We start from the raw sequence: 17,844 nt of genomic DNA on the forward strand, positions 1-17,844 counted from the left end.
AAAGAGTTTTTGATAAATGAAGGTTCCTATTATTATTTGCCTAAATTTTATCTTACACCTAAATTACTTTTTGAAGATTCATGAAAAATCAAAGCTAAAAGTATCAGACTGTTAATGTTACAAACCAGCAGCTTCCATATTTTTCTCTTTACTAATTAAAGTCCTAATTGGTGGTTGCTTAGTTGTTCCCACTAGAAATCAAAACAATTATTTTGCTAATATTCAAGCAGCTGGAAAATATTTGGCATATCCCAATTTTGTACTTAAAATAGATGGTTATTTTTAAAAGAGAGGTAATATATTTTAGGTTGTTAAGGATGATTTGTTGAATACTTATCGAGCTACAGTATTTTGAGGCTTGCCTTATTCCAAGTCCATTGGTGCGCTCTCAATTCTCACAACAGCTAGCTCCTATTCAATGTCAAAATACAAATTTCAATAACTGTCTCTAATGCCACAGTAACTTTAGAGAGATGCAGCATGCCTTTTAACTATTAAAAAAGGGTCAAACCTGGTGCAAAATTACATAAAGGCGCAGTTTGGGGGACAGAATAGAAATTGAATACACCAAGGTAGCTGCTTGGGAAAATGAACAGTATATAATCTAATATCTTTAATTTTATATACATGAATATAATGTATGTCAACTTTGTACATGAGATACATACAGTATTTAAACATTTTACTCAACAGATAAGAATTTACAATAGGGCTTCCCTAGTGGCGCAGTGGTTGAGAGTCCGCCTGCCAATGCAGGGGACATGGGTTCGTGCCCCGGTCCGGGAAGATCCCACATGCTGTGGAGCGGCTAGGCCCATGAGCCATGGTCGTTGAGCCTGCGCGTCTGGAACCTGTGCTCCGCAACGGGAGAGGCCACAACAGTGAGAGGCCCACTTACCGGAAAAAAAAAAAAAAAAAAAGAATTTACAATAGCAATAGAACTGACTAAAGGGCTGTCCACTTAATATACTTAGATTAGATCCATACTTTAACAGGAAAAGAATTTAATAGTTTACAATCATAGAAACACTGACATTTAAAACAAGACTTTATAAAATAATTTATATATATTCTAGCATCTATTGAGAGGAATAATTTGCATTTGTGGATGTGTGCAATGAATGGCATATTCAAAATTTTTAGGTGATAAAATAATTTAGAAGCAGTTCATGCAGTGGTCAAAGCAAGGGATGGCAGTTCCTTCAAGATGTCCTTTCTCTTTGACATCAGTGGATATCAGATACACACTAGGTACCATTGGGGCACACTAGACCAAGTCTCCTCCAACAATTACTTATATAAACATCAATATACATCAGTTGATATCCCTTCTTCCATAGTACAAGTACAGGTCACAACTTCTCTCAGCTGTGGGAGTAGTCAGTTTATACTTAAAGTGATTTAATGTCTCTCCTGGAGTTCTAAGTGATATATCTCTATACAAGGTAACTAACAGAACTTCCTGGTTTTTACAACTTTACTCTGATACTTCACAGAGTGCCCCCCGTGTCCTGTGACATAAACATCCAGCAGGTAAGATTTTCCAGGCTGAAGACCTTTGATTGTTTCTGTGGTCACTGCTTTGTGCAGGTTTTGACTGTGGAAATATTTACAGAGGACCTTCTCTGATTTCTTCCTTGTATCTGGTCCAAGGCATTGGTTTTGCTCTCTTTTCTTCTGGTCTTCACTGTAATTATCATCCACTTCCTTTTTGTAGATGCAAAACTTGTTCCTTTCCTGGGTGCCTAGCCAAGCCACGGTGGCTGAAGAACAGGTGCGCAGCTTGTCGAAGGCTTTGATGCGCGTGTCTTCAGGAAGAGAGGGAAATGACTGCTTACTGGGCCTGGTGGTAGCTAGTATTTTCAACATAGATGCTCCCTTCTTGTTTCCTTTCAGTCGAATGAGATATTTGGCTTTAGGTTTTCCTCTCAGCTGAAACTGTCGAATGCCTTCCACGTTCTGAGACAGAAGAAGTTTCCCATCTCTTCTCACTTGGATTTGGACAGCGTCCAGACAAGAGTGAATAAATAAGGTGACTTTTTGGTGAGACGAGACTGGAGCAAACCGTAGAAACTTTGCCCCCTTCCTTTTAACAAACACATCCGTAACTTTCCCGTCTTTCAGCTCAACTGTCTTCTGTTTCGCTTCTTCCTTGGTCCTGGCAAAGGTGCCCACGTAAGCAGTGCTCATATTGCTGTTGCTGTTGGCCACGAAGACGTCAAAGTAGTACTGCGTATCGGGTTTCAGATCCGAGACGGTGAAGATGTTCTTGTTTCCTATGCAGATTTTCTGAATGTCAACCTTGGGCCTCGAGTAGGCGTGCCTCCCCAGTTTTGGAGACGGCTTTGTCAGGAAGCTGTGCTCTTTACCTGAATTATCCGAAGCAAATCCGAAGTGGGCAAAGTCAAAAGGGCTGAAGTCCAGACCGGGCTTTGGTGCCATCATGAAAGCGTCGTCTGCACTCAACTTCGCTTCCACTGCGCAGAGACTTTTGAAATTGTGCTCTTTGTTGATGACCACACAGTACTGAATGGGTTGTTTCAGCAAAGAGGCCGTGGGGCTCGGTTTCCAAGCCAAAGTGACCGTGGTGCATCCCAGGGAGGTAACGTCGACTCTTGGGTCATAAGGTAATTCAGGGTAGGGCTGGTCAGACTCTGGAGTTGTGGTGGCATATACTTTGAAATGTGTGTCTTTCTCTGTTGAAAGAAGCTCCAACTGATATAAACCAGATGGAGAACTAGAAGATATGAAATATTCCACGTCGTTGCCTTTGTAGGAGAATAACTCTGCGCCTTCCTCATTAATGATCTGCTGCTTCTGCTGAGCCAGAGGCTCTGGGTCACCTAAAAGACACAAGAGAAGCACAGCCTACACGTCAGGGCATGTGCTGTGGCTTGCCAACCTTAAATTGTGTTCTTAAGACAATTTAATTTAGTTTTTCTCCATTATAAAAAGAATACATGTTCCCAGTAGAAAACTGGGAGATAGAGAACAAGATAAAAAAAAAATCATCCATTAATACAAATCCATATAGTCCTTTGTTAACAGTTTGGTCTATTTCTATCAGTCTTCCTTCTACACATGTTTATGCAGTTGTTACTATTTTCTCTTATTTTTCTCTGCAACTTTATAACATTTATGATCATGCATATATGTACCTAGAGAAACCTCCATTTTTCTCACTTAATATTATATCATAAAAATGAAACTGTTGGTTAATTTTTGACCATTATAATAATGCTGTTATATATGTAAGGCTTTTCTGATTTTACATTATTTCTTCAGGATAGATTCCAGCTGGTAGAATTTTTAGGTCAAAGACTGCAAACCTCTTAGAGACTAATCCCTACTGTCAATCTGCTTTGACCAGAAGAGTTCTGTCAGTTTGCACTTGGATGGCTAGCCATTTCACTAATTTCACTTTTGTTAGTAGGACTGGACAACCTCATTAAAATATAGACTATAAAGCACCAGTAAGAGGACCTAATTTTCAACGTGTAGAACACGCGCTCAGGAGGAATACAGGGAAAGTACTGAAACTAAAATAACGTTTTCCATTTTTTGTTCCTATTAATATCAGATGTCACACAGATATCGGTGTTAGAAGACCCAGAGAAGGACCGTGTAGCCAGAGTGGGAATGGATCTTTTCCAGCCGATCACTGCAGGTTGAGAGTGAGGTTTGTAGAACTTCATATTCCTAAACCACGCAATTAACACAATCATCATGTGACTACTCATTCTATCGCAATCTCACCACTCCCCATATGCCCTTTCAATATTTTCCTAATTACAGCGTTCCCACATCACTGTACGTATCTAGCTGGCTACCATCCTGTCATGGCACCAGTCTCAAGCCTTCACTTCAAGCTAGGATGCCTTTGCCCCGTAAAGGGAAGCAGCGTCAACCCAGGGCCTCATACAGACTCTACTCATTTCTTTGTATCTGTCATTTGCTTTCCACCATCTGCATCTTCTTCAAATGCCTGACCTATTCCTCCTGACTTTCTTCTCATCCTGGACTTTCCGTGGTGCTCGATGGCCTTTTGTTCTCTCTTTGTGGCGACCCTTTACTCCCCAGAGATCGGAGGCTCTTATCCTTGGGTGCATATTAGATTCACCTGGAGGGGAACTTGTACCATCCCAGTGTCCAGACCCCACCCCAGGGCAATTAAATCACAACCTCGGAGGTAGGATGCAGGCGTCAGTAGCATATACAGCCCCCAGTGGTGAGTCCAGTGGTTAGGCAAGACTGCAAACCACAGCCAGGGAAGCCGATGCTCACCCCTTGCCTTTCCTCACTCCTTCAGCCCACACACCTGTCTCTCTCAACCTTTTATTTCACCAAATCACCGCCATCTGATGTCATCCTCCGTTTCCCTCATCTCCAACTCCAAATCTCCAGCTTCCCCCATGTATCCATGCTGGTTTTTCTTACTAAGAGAAGGCTGTCTGTCTCATAAGCCTTTCAGCTATCCATCCAGAGGTCTGGGGTCAGGTCTGCCGCGCCGCTTACCTGAGCCTTCCCCGCTCGCCTCCTCTGGCAGCTCCTGGAGGCTCAGCGTCCACGCTAAGGGCGCATCGCAGGGAGTCACTGTGACTGACAATGGCGTGTTGTCTTCTTCAACCACAAAGAAATACCTGGGTGAAAGTGGACCACTTCAGACCGAGGTAATTCATCCTAACACTTACAACCAAGATTAGTGGGAAAAATCGCTTGGTTTAATTTGTATTCACTTAACAGAAAATCAAACTGGCTATCTGACATAAATCATGATATTTTCCGCAGTAACCGTGGAAGTCCAATAGCCCAAGGTTCTGTGACCAGATTTACCATCGACACAGTCTGAAATAATTGAAAGACATTGAACCAAAATGTGGAGTTTGGGTGTTACTCGAGTTAAGAATCAAAACTTACCAGTTTGGGGGTGTTATTTAACACCAGTGCAAAGTAAGTCACAACCAAGAGGAATTTCCATGTACGTTGCCCTACAGGTACTGCATTTTCCATAAATTTGGCGATAAATTTATAAGTTACCCCAAGGGCACTCTAAAGCGCCAACCATTCCAAGAGATCATTTTCACAGCAGTGTCCTTCTAAAATGCATGTTGGTCTCTGGCAAAATAACACTGTATTCAGGCTTTCACAATCTTGACTTTTGTTCACAGTTTTACTATTCCATATCCTTTTGGAGAGAGGTATCTAATGACCATTTGAGAAATATTTTTAAAAGGTAAAGATAACTGTGTCAGTCAGTGGAAAGGCACATTTCTCTGTCACTAAGATTTTCTGTTGCATTAATAACCTAGTGATTTGAAAACATTTTAAAAGAACAAAACATTCTCCTCTATGCTTTCCCCTTAGATTTTTTAAATGATGTCTCAAAAGAACTTTTAAGTAGAATAAAAATATTGCCTATGTATAACAATGCTATATATTCTTACTCTGAATAATTTAGATGATTCCATTTATCTTTCAAAGCCCATAATCTTGCAAGGGAGGAAACAGTGGTTTCCTCACTGGTTTCACGGCAAAAAATAAGCAAGTTTCACCTCCTAGAGATTGCACCTCCTGGGTACCTCTTTGCCTCTCGATTCTCTCTATATCTACCCCAACACCCTCTCCAAACTGACCACCGTGGCCAGCTGCTCCATCAGCCTCCTCTGCAGTTCTTCTCACCTCCCCGACCTCTAACCCATGGGGTGAACCAAGGGCCTGTGCTAGGACACTCTTTTCTACCCGTGCTCATTCCCTGTGTGATCTCACCCAGGCTCACAGCTTTAAGCTCTTCTATTTTAATGATTCTCAAATGTAAATTGTCAGCCTGAACTCTTAGCTAAATTTTAGAGACAACTATCTTCTCACCATCTTCCTTTAGAGATTACTGAAAGTTTCAAACTTAAGATGTCTAATCCAAACTTCTCATTCTCTCACCAAACCAACTTCTGCAGTCTGTCTCTACTCAGTAAATGACAGCCCTAACCTTCCAGTTGCTCAGGACAAACGTTTTAGAGGCATTCTTGACTTTTTCTTACTCTTCCACTCCACATACACTGAATCAGCAGTCATTTTTTTTTTTTTTTTGGCTTCATCTTTAAAATATACCCAGAGTCCATCCCTTTGTTCCACTTTCCCTGTTACCACCAGATCAAGCCACCATTTTTTCTTGTCTGAGCATTGCAATAGCCTTCTGACTGGCCTTGTTTCCACTTTGACCCCCTTGGTTTATTTACCTCCTTCCAGGAGGAGATATCCATGTACACCTAAGTCTGAACACACTCGCTGCAAACCCTCCAGGAGCTTCTTGTCTCATTCAGAACTTGCAATGATTTGCGTCCCCAACCAAATCTCTAAACTCGTTTCCTCTATTCTCTCCCTTCTTTACTCAGCTCCTTGCTCTCTGTGGAATGACTACGGCACACTCTTGCCTCAGGGCCTCTGAACTTGCTGTTTCTCCATCTGAGATGCTCATCCTCCAGCTGTTGACCTTACGTGCTCAGTCACTGCATCAACTCTCTTCTCTAGAGTCGGTCACCATCTCGCCATAGACCGACTCTGACCCCTTATGTAAGACATCACCTTCCTACCCGTGAAGCTGTTCTACTCCTCTTCATTTTTCTTCAAAGCACTTATCACTACCTGATGTATTAGATATACCTTTGTTTGTTTTTTTATTTTCCCACCTCCCCCAACTAGAATGAAAGCTACAAGAGGGCAGGACATTTAGCTCATTGATGAAGACTTAGAGACTAAAATAATTATTAATAAATATTTGTTGGATTCATGAATAAGTTTAGCTTTTCACTTTTGGGGAAAAAAGTCCTTAATTGTTCAGAGAGTCTACAACTTCCCCAGCAGTGGGGCCTCTGCCTACCTCACTGTCATGTCATCATCCCTTTTGCTTTCTGTGCTCGAACCACGTAGGGCTTCTTTGAGCCATTGGGATGTTGTTTGCTCTGCCTGAAATACACCCTTTAGTCCTTATTAATATTTGTAAATAAATAATTTTTTAATTGAAATATAGTTGATGTACAGGCCCTTACTAATATTTAAATGTCACTTCTTCAGGGATGCCTTCTCTAACTGTTCTGGCTCAGGTGCTCTCACATACTCCGAGTGTCCTATACTTTTCACTTTGGGCACCTATTGCAATTTGTTACTATATATTTATATTATTATTCGATTAATGTCATTTTCCCAACAAAGGCCCACTTAGGGTTCATTTTCCATGTCATTTTATTCTCAGCATTTAGCACAGATTTCTGCAGGTAGAAGGTACTTGATAAACTCTTCTTAATGAATGCATTACTAAATGAATAAACAGAACCCAAGAATCATAACACCTACCTTATTCTAGCCTTAGGATACCTACACTTAGTCTGTTTCTACCTGAAGATACTGAATCTGAATGGAAATATATGTGCTTTCCCCCCTTCATTATTCCAAGATGAATTAGGAGCTGGAGGGTGGAAATAGGGCTGTGGAAGGACAAATAAAGTGAAGACCCTATAAAAGCAAAAAAAGCTTGTTCGGAATATAGTAAACTTAGGCAATCATCCAAACAAAATAACTAGATGATTGCACTCTTTACTATATGGAAATTTTATGGACTTAAGCATCCCTAAAGAGAGGTGTCAGATGGTTTAATTTTCAAATTCAGTCAACTTTTGGAGAGTAGAATTTTGTTCCTTTGGCCAGGTTGCATAGGTGATATTAACCACATAAACATGACTGAACCTATGAACATTACAAAGAATTAGGTAAGACAAAATAATTTATTTAGCATCGTGTAATTTTAAAAGTATTCAAAACTTTTTAGTTTTGTTTGTTTTTGGTTTTTATGTGGGTAGCCGAGCTAACCAGTGCTGAAATCAATGTGCATGTTCACCTATTATCTTCTGTTCTCATTTCAATCAAGAAAGTAGTTTATTTCCAAAAGTATGCAACTGTGTCTTAGTAACTTTAATACAGGCCATAAGCAACCAATAACAGAGAAAACAATGCTTGCATTCCACAGGGTAATCATTTTACATATGAAACATCAGAGAGTCCCTCTAAGTCAACATTTTCATATGGAAGCACTTATGATTAGGGATAAAAGACAATCTGAATAAACTTTAACAATTTGACAAACATTTATTGTCTAGCATGCACAGTGCACTCACGGAAGGGAGCTGCAATCAGAGATGATAGGGCACGATCTATGAGCACCAGGTATTTACTGGCTAGTGAGGGAGACAGAAATGTGACAAATATGCTCCAAATTATAAGGCCAGAGTTGAGGGATAAACACTCCGTGAACCATTTAGACTTTGGAATCTATGTATAAACATAAGCATAATTAATGAATTTGTTTTCTTTTGCTATTCTCTGCTTCCAAACTTTATCTGGAATTTCATCTTTAGTTGTAATATCAACAATGTCTATGTGGGTTCTCCCATCACATATTTTACCCCTAGAAATGACTGTGGCCACAACTCTTTATTTAACTATTGTTAACATTGCATCCAAATGTAGATATCAAAGTCTCCAATCATGATTTGTGCGGGGGGGAAAAAACCCAAAAGAATGAACAAATGAAAGAAATAAAAACTGAAGGAGGAAAGGAGCATGTGTTGTTTTGAAATGTCTTATAATAAAAACATGTTGCTTCAAAGAAAAAAAAATGTAATTTTAAGACAGCGCTTAGAACCAAAACTTATTTAGTTTTTAAGAGACTGAAAGATCAAAGATAAACCATTTATTTGATTAAGTGAAATGATTACATAATGAGGAATGCTGTGCTTTAAAGAACACTGCAAAGCAGTGCACAAGTACATTTGGGAAATCAAAGTAATTTTTTAAAGAAAAATTTGGATTCACTCAAAAGTTTCAAGAGACAAGAATATGACAAGCAAAATGGTTCGGCATGAATTCAGCTGATATTTAAGACTAATTTGAATCATTAAAACTGCCTCCTCTACCCTTCCTTCTTTTCACAGACTAAGTCTCTGTAAATACTAAGACATCAAGTTCCTTTAGTGTAATCATCCTTGCATTTTGTGCCTTCAGTCTTAGGAATGTCATTGAAAGAGTCATAATTATTTTATATATTACTGACAAATCAGTTCCTAATCTATTACTTCCATTCAAACAAATAATTTCATTCAGATGGTGCTGAAATGATACCCAAACAATAGGTCACACCAGTCAAAATATGAAAACTGATTATCTACTCTCACACAGACTGACCGGATGGTAACATGTCTGTGCCATTCAGTGGAAGAGGAGCACCACGTTCCATTCTTATTGTCAATTAAAACTGAAGTGACGGGGCTTCCCTGGTGGCGCTGTGGTTGAGAGTCCACCTGCCGATGCAGGGGACACGGGTTCTGTGCCCCGGTCCTGGAAGATCCCACATGCCGCGGAGCGGCTAGGCCCGTGAGCCATGGCCGCTGAGCCTGCGCGTCCGGAGCCTGTGCTCCACAACGGGAGAGGCCACAACAGTGAGGCCCGCGTACCAAGAAAAAAAAAAAAAAAAAACTGAAGTGACAAGAGAAAGACGACAATAATTTGATACACCTCAATCTTTGGAAAATGGATTATTGATGACATGACATAGTTTTATCCTTTGGAATGCCAAGGTGCCCTAGGTTAAAAGGAGAAACTGTTTTTGAAATATGATAAAGAGGAGTTTGGGTACTGCAAAGTAAGTAACTTTAAATATAATTAGTTTATATGATTGATTGACGGACTGATTGATATATGTTGATATATGTAAGTTTTAAAGGTCAAAATACTTAGAAGCATTATGTGAGTTCAATATGTTGATGTTGGAGTGAAGATAAGTGAGGGGCCAGTTTTTTTTTTTTTTTTTTTTTTGCGGTACACGGGCCTCTCACTGTTGTGGCCTCTCCCGTTGCGGAGCACAGGCTCAGCGGCCATGGCTCATGGGCCCAGCCGCTCCACGGCATGTGGGATCTTCCCCGGACCGGGGCACGAACCCATGTCCCCTGCATCGGCAGGCGGACTCTCAACCACTGCGCCACCAGGGAAGCCCGAGGGGCCAGTTTTTATCTCTGTTTGGTTTGATGCTTTCAAAACCAATCATATTGATCAAAGAAATACTATCCTTACAAGCCAATGCAAACCCTTGAAGAATCATATGTGTTCAATTAATTGCATTCATCCTGTAGAGTCATTCTTAGAAATTTCCTACCATCCTGAAGAAAAGAAAATGACCATTCCAAAACGTTAGACACGCAAGGACTTCTCTCTCCACCCAAAAGATCACAATCAGCGAGAATCAAAGAGACGTCTAATGGCTAGACGTTGCACTGCCGTTTTATTTTCTTACTTAGAGAAAAATAGGCAATGCTATCCAGAGGTTGACTGCAAATTACCTAAACTAAGTCTAAAAGGTCACTTTCTTTTTCAGAGACACCCGTTCTGAGCTTATTGATAAAGGAAGCCCTGCAGGGAGAATACCTTTTAGGTGTGTCTCTAAAGAGATAACTGCTAATTTCAGCTCCATCTGGAATTACTGACGAATCATGAAAAAATGCCTTGTCCCGAATTTGCATCTGAAAGAGTTCCTCATCTCGAGTGGGTAACTTCTGGGTCCTGGAGCTGAGTGGTAACAGCAGCCACAGCATACACCAGTGGAGAGGCACCATCCTGGGGCAACAAAAAAGAATTGCTTACATTAATTTTACAGGCAAAACACTTGGGCAAGTTGCGAACTTTCTGAAGGGTTCACACTATTTGGTTTTGACAGAAAGAGCTGTATTATGTATTTTGGATACATGCACATGAGCTTTAAGGCGACTTTCCAGTTCTTTTTTTTCAAAGTATTTCAACAAGTTGACAATGAATTCACCAGAATTTCAGATATTAAAAAGATTTTGAAACAAAAGGACTCTTGGTGCATTGACTTCCTTGGGTATTCAGGGAGAAAAGTTCCCCCTTCATTATGGCAGAAGCCAATATGGTCATTGTAGACATCTCCATACAAATGTCTCAAAGCTTAAACCATAACATAAGTCTCAGAGACCCACTGAGAGCCTGAAAATTACCACTACACAGTTACTTTTCTTTGTCCTTAAAATTTGATTAAGGATCATATATAGAATTATTCTGCAAATCAGATTTTCATAAATCAGAGATTTTAAGAGATTATAAAGTTTAACTTTCTTATAGGATAAGCAATTTGTCTAAAATCCCAAGGTGAGTTATTTGCCAGTGTCTAATATTACAGATTTACCAGACTCTTCAACACAACACTTATATATAAACTTTTACCATATTAAAAAGTGGGCTTGGATTCCCACTTCAAATCAAGAAAGACCACTGGGGACTTCCCTGGTGGTCCGGTGGTTAAGACTCCACGCTTCCAATGCAGGGGGAGAGGGTTCCATCCCTGGTCGGGGAGCTAAAATCCCACATGCCCTGTGGTGCAGCCAAAAAAAAAAAAAAAAGACCATTGGAAAGTTCTATACTTAGGTCATTTGTCTTAACCTCCAGCAGAGTTATATATTTGCTGCTCCAGTTTTCATTGAGTTACACTTTGACATTTATCACTGACTTTCATAAAAAATCCTATAAGCAGGGCTTCCCTGGTGGCGCAGTGGTTGAGAGTCCGCCTGCCGATGCAGGGGACACGGGTTCGTACCCCGGTCCGGGAGGATCCCACACGTCGCGCAGCGGCCAGGCCCGTGAGCCATGGCCTCTGAGCCTGTGCGTCCGGAGCCTGTGCTCCGCAATGGGAGAGGCCACAACAGTGAGAGGCCCGCGTACCGCAAAAAAATAAAAATAAAATTAAAAATCCTATAAGCAATCATGGATCATTCTCTAGGGCACCTTGCTTTAGGGATTGTTTCAAGGACACCATCTTCTACATGTTTCCCTTTCCCAACAGGAAGACGCAGGTAGGCGAGTTCTTTTCACCTCAAGTGCTAATGAAAGGCTTTGCTTCCTTTGAGGATTTGGTGCCTGTTTTCCTCACAGGAAAAACTAGGTAAGGAGTTGTTTTCCCTTATCTCTTTGACAATATACATCAAGGAATTCAAGCATTAGGGAAATATAGTGTTTTTACATTGAACTACTTTTAATAGTGAGAAAGTCAAATGCAAATATTTGCAATAATTGGAAATGAAGAGAATGCCAGTTTTATTTCTAAATAGTCATTGCTATAGCTATGCGGTCACCTCTACTTAAACCATCACTTGACTTTAAGTTTTCTTTGAGTGCTACCAAAAATAGATTCATACAACTGAAAATATTTTTTTGAAGGGAATAAGCTTTTCTTTTTTCTATGAGAGTTTGAGAAGTAATTTTTCCCAGTGAGCTTGCTCAGAAAGTTCCTTTAACTTACTTTTTCAAAATTTGCTTTCTGCCATGTGCTCTGCAATTTTCCATATAAATATCTGCAGTAATTAGGAGTTACTATGTGCAAAACACGGTGCGAAGTTGCATTTATATTCACAATAACCTTGTGAAGTAGGTGCTATTCTTATATAAGTATAAACCTCCTTTAACATAAGCAGAGAAAGGATATAAACCCAAGTGAATCTGACTGCAGAGCCCGTACATTTATTTCCCATCCTATTTCTCAATTGTATTGCCATTGAATGAGAGTTTGACTGAGAGCTAAGAAACTTGACTTTTTAGTTTCAGCTGCTAACTAGAAGTGTAATCTTAGGCAATTCACTTAAAATTCTGGACCTCAATTTTATGAAGGGTTTGGATGGATGATCTCTAAACTCTGAAAACAAATGATGATTCTGAGACTGAACACTGAAATCCTCTTCCCAAATAGCTAGCAGTTTAGGAATAAGAACAGGCCTCCTTGAGTTTCATTAAATAACCTGTCCCTCAGATATCCAGGTGATTGTCAAGGTGGAACCCAAGGAAAGCCGGGGATGTAAACGAGAGGTCATGGGAGTTACTAAAAGCAAACAAAGGTTATATCTACAAAAGATGGCTGGGGGGATCAAAAATCAAAGCTCAGTGAACCTATTCAAAACAAATAGGGACATGGTGGAGTAGACTGAATGGGACCACCACTCACGACCCTCAGTCCCTCTCCTCTGATGCCCTTCATCCTGCAGCCAACAGAAACGGAAAATCTGAATAGAATTTGATATGCCGCCCCTATAAAGAAATACTTATTATTTCAGCATAATAAAACACATTCAGTTTACTTTGTAGTAGCATCTCTGAAAGTTTGCCTCCTGAGAGCAGAAGGGGCCAGATAATAAAATATGTCTCTTTAGAAAGGGTTAGAATTTGGCTTTCCATACTTATTAGGAACTTAGAGCAAACATGCCATGGCAGCACTTGAGTGTGAGATACTTGGGCGTATTTGCCCTAGAACCACTCAAGGGCAGCCTTCTCCCACGAGCCCCACATTTGCCCGCAAAGCTGTCACTTGCACAGTACCACTGCACAGCTGAACAGGACAAGCTGCCCAATGCCCCTGGGTATTTGGGATATTTAGGTCAGCCCCAGAGTTAGACAGCTGGCATGTTATGACTGGTGGGAATTTTCCCAGCATCCTCAGCTGCCTGTGGGAGGAACTTTCTCTTTATTAAATCAGCTAATAAGCAGAGATGAATTTTGAGTTAATAACAATATTAATAAATTTGTTGTGTATGTGCTGCATGCCAGGCACTCTTCTAAGTGCTTCATGTCTATTATCTCATGAATGCCAGCAACAAGCCTATGATGTAGGCCCTATTATTTATCTCATCTCATCTCAAAAATGATCAAACTGAGGCTTGGACACATAAGAACACATAGTGAATACAATATGATATGAGAAATATAAACTATCAGGAGTGTGGTAAATATGATTATTATATATTCCCCCACGTCAGCTACTTAGCCATGTAATATTCAGTAAAGTGAACAACTTCAGATGATAGGATTATGCAGAGTAAGTGTTCAAAAGCCAATACTCCATGGGTTTCTGTGCTTGGTTGTGTATATGTGGGGAGCAGAAGAACTGACTGCCTTTGTTCCAGATTATCTTTTCAAGGATGTTTGTATAGTAAACAGCCTTGGAAGATAAAGCTTCTGGAGCAAAGAGCAGGCGTGATTGTTACCCATTATAAAAATCTGGGTTCCCTAAGCTCAGGGCTGCTCTCTTATAATAAGCCCCACTATATGGGCTGATGCCACCAGGCCCTCTTTCAATCATCCCACGAGAATTGGGGGGTCAGGCAGTGGGAGAAAATGCTGCTGCTGTGGATCTGTGGCTCCTGCTATTGCTGCGTAATAAAGTCCTTTGTCGCCGACCCAGGAGTCTCATGCCATCTAGCATCCATGAAACTACGGCAGGCTAACTTGTTAGCTTGCAAGGAGGGTAAAATTTCATACTCTTCACAGTTATTGACACTAAGATTTTACTTGTTAAATTATTTTACTGGCTTATTGACTTCACACTGGCTCAGGTAGACATTTTTATTTAGATAATCACCAATAGGGAATAGACTAAACTATCTTTTGCTTTCTTTAAAAAAAAAAAAAAATCGTATATCCTCAACTAAAGTTCTATCAGGTCACACTTTCCGTTTCTGAAACAATTTTAGCTATTTAAATTGCCACATCAACTATGGGCAAAACAGATACTTTTCAGAAAAGTGTTTAAAATGAGTATGATCCCTTTTCTTTTTATTGTATCTACAGGAGAAGATGGGTGTTAACTGAACTTATTGTGGTAACCATCTCACAATGTATGTAAATCATACCACCAGGATGTATGCCTTAAACTTATACAGTGATGTATGTCAGTTATTTTTCAATAAAACTGGAAAAAATTAGTATGATTCCCCAAACACAGGACTTTATATTCTGTAGGATTATTGTTTTCAAAATGTTATCTAATAACATCCATGTATTGCTGGGGAAAAACATACTCCGTTTTTAGGGAAGCCTAATAATTTGTTCAATTTGATCAGGTTACAGGCAGCATTTTTTTAACAAGATGTACTTAAAAGAAGCATTGAATATAGCTAATCAAAAAACGATTATGCAGACATATTGTGCATGTTTTCACAATTTATATTCACTTATTCAAATTTAAAGCTTTATGTAAGTATTGTTTAAAGGATGGAATTTTACAGATTTTTTTTCCCTACCAAAAAAAATGTTCTCTCTTAGACATTCAGCTTAAGAATTAGTCACTTTTAAATAAACAACTGAAAATACATTCTGCTTAAGAATAAGCCTTGGGTAATCCAGTCTATAAGAACAGACTTTTCTTCTAAGATTACAAAAGTGCCCTCTAATGGCATAACTTTTCCTCTCATTTCTTTTTGTTACTTCTAGGTATCTAGAGCTTATCTAGGTTTAAAGTTTAAAGTAAATAACGTTTCTTAGAATTTCTCATTCAGCATTATTACTTCTGTCATGGACATCTTGTGGATAATCTAGGAAATGTGTTTGCACAGCAAGAAACCTTGCTATCTTTCTACAGTCAAGGGTCTAGTTCCAACAGAAGTAGAAAGTTGCTAGGATAGTTCCAAATATTTTTATTTTACTAGGCAGACCAATCAACTTGGTTGCACAATGATTTTCAGCCCAGAAAAACTAGGTGGTGTTATTCTATTACTGAGAAGATTGACTTTGTTTCGATTGAAAAGTTCTGGTGAATCGTGTTCATAGATGCTAATCTAAAACTCTGAGATTGTTCATATTGTCAGAGGCCTTCCCCATATTCGAACATTCCTTCCTATCCTACCAAAACAGAAGTGAGAAAACAAAAATGACCTACTGATTTGATATACCTCAAACTTTAATCTAGATTATTGGGAATCCAGATTATTGGAGATATGAGGTAGTTTTAACCTTTGGAATGCCAATGTGTCCTGGACTAAAAGGAGAAATTGTTTTGAAATATAATTGTCCAATGAGATTAACAATGTATTCTATACCTGGAAAGGTAGAGACAGGTTTGGGCACTGAAAAGTAAATAACTTTAAATATTATTAAAGTTTATTAGTTTAACTAATAAACTAAACTATTATTAGTTTAGACTACACACACACACACACACACACACACACACACACACACACAGAGATATCTAAATTCAAGCTATTTAGATACACTATATGAATCCAATTAGTTGATGTGAGAGTAAAGGTACATGAGCAATGGTTCTAAAAGAACCTTTTAAATATGCAATTTTATTTTTATATTTGCTGCCCCCTCTCTGGCGAGCGAGTGAACACTACAGCTCTACAAGGGTGGAGGGGAGCTGCTTTTGAATGTTTGAGGGCTGTGATGACTGGAGCTGCTTCTCCCATTTGCCTCCTTCCCTGCTGGGCTCTCTGCTGCCCTACCCCACAGAGAGAACGCGGAGCGTGGACCGCAGTGGGTGAATTGAAGATCAGTTTTAAACAAAATGCCAATGTAGAGATATAAAGCATTTGTATTGTCCCAGAATGGGTAGGGAGTAGAGCAGCTAATGGGTAACTGAAAACACATAAATAATTCTAAGACTTTATTTTCAGCATTAACATGACCTTTTTTAAAAAAATTTATTTGTTTAATTTATTTTTATTTTTGGCTGCGTTGGGTCTTCGTTGCTACACCGTGGGCTTTCTCTAGTTGCGGCGAGCGGGGGCTACTCTTCATTGTGGTGCACGGGCTTCTCATTGCGGTGGCTTCTCTTGTTGTGGAGCACGGGCTCTAGGTACGCGGGCTTCAGTAGCTGTGGCACTTGGGCTCAGTAGTTGTGGCTCGCGGGCTTAGTTGCTCTGCAGCACGTGGGATCTTCCCGGACCAGGGCTCGAATCCGTGTCCCCTGAATTGGCAGGTGGATTCTTAACCACTGTGCCACTAGGGAAGCCCCCAATTTTATTCTACGTGGCTTTTAAACAGTCAAACTGACCTGGCACAACCTTTTCCCACAAACCTGTGGAAATGCTTGAGAATTGTAAAATGGTCAAATGTTATGCAAGAAAAAAAATTAAAGGGGCCTGGAATAATTTATCAGTGTACCAACTAACCACCCAGGATGACCTCTATCACCACAAAAAAACCACAATAGGCCTAAAAGCAAATAAAACTTTCCCCAGAGAGTCAGCAGCAGCTCTACTACCGTCATTTTGCAAAAGTTATCTTCAGTTACATAGTCAACTTATCATCTTGGTTAATCCACTGATTCACTTAGTGAAAATAAAAATTTATTATTTGAGGGCTTCCCTGGTGGCGCAGTGGTTGAGAGTCCGCCTGCCGATGCAGGGGACACGGGTTCGTGCTCCGGTCCGGGAGGATCCCACATGCCGCGGGGCGGCTGGGCCCGTGAGCCATGGCCGCTGAGCCTGCGCGTCCAGAGCCTGTGCTCTGCAGCGGGAGAGGCCACAACAGTGAGAGGCCCGCGTATCGCAAGAAAAAAAAAAAATTATTATTTGAAACTGTGTAAACAATGAGAGTAAGTAAATAAATCTGGTTAATTTTTTTTTTACTTTGAAATAGGTATTCAATGAATTTAACCACAAATCCTAATTGAGAACCTTGTCTTAAGAGTAGTGAATATTTCAAACCATTAAAATGCTTGCGTTTAATATTTATAGACTGCTGTTTAGTTACATCATTTCACTAATCTAAGAAATTTGCAAGGCTGGTAAATAAAAAGTTCTTTAAGGTTTTCATGGAACTTCCAAGGCTCTGTGAATAGAAGATGTCATATAAATTAAGGCATTGCAACCTTTCTCAGTTCTGTAGATTTCTCAGAACAGCAGCCGGCAGCTCTACCTACCTGTGAGTTATATGATCAAAGCAAATCCCTCCATCCCTTTACCACCAACCACCAAGATTCTGCAAATTCCTTGTAGAACATGTGAACGTATTTGTAAA

At 39.9% G+C, this 17,844-nt stretch overlaps 1 protein-coding gene across 1 annotated transcript in view; it reads right to left on the minus strand.

The window, feature by feature from the left end:
- Positions 1 to 715: 715 nt before the first annotated feature.
- Positions 716 to 17,844, minus strand: part of NDNF (neuron derived neurotrophic factor) — a 37,933-nt gene continuing 20,804 nt past the window's right edge. The window contains exons 2-4 of the mRNA XM_082652851.1: positions 10,468 to 10,656; positions 4,516 to 4,640; positions 716 to 2,843 (exon numbers count right to left, since the gene is read on the minus strand). Of these exons, the coding sequence (XP_082508977.1) occupies positions 1,450 to 2,843; positions 4,516 to 4,640; positions 10,468 to 10,655 (1,707 nt within the window). The 5' untranslated portion in view covers position 10,656 and the 3' untranslated portion in view covers positions 716 to 1,449. The remainder of the gene's footprint in view (positions 2,844 to 4,515; positions 4,641 to 10,467; positions 10,657 to 17,844) is intronic.

This window comes from Grampus griseus, assembly GCF_964374135.1.
Source record: "Grampus griseus genome assembly, chromosome: 4".
NCBI lineage: Eukaryota > Metazoa > Chordata > Mammalia > Artiodactyla > Delphinidae > Grampus > Grampus griseus.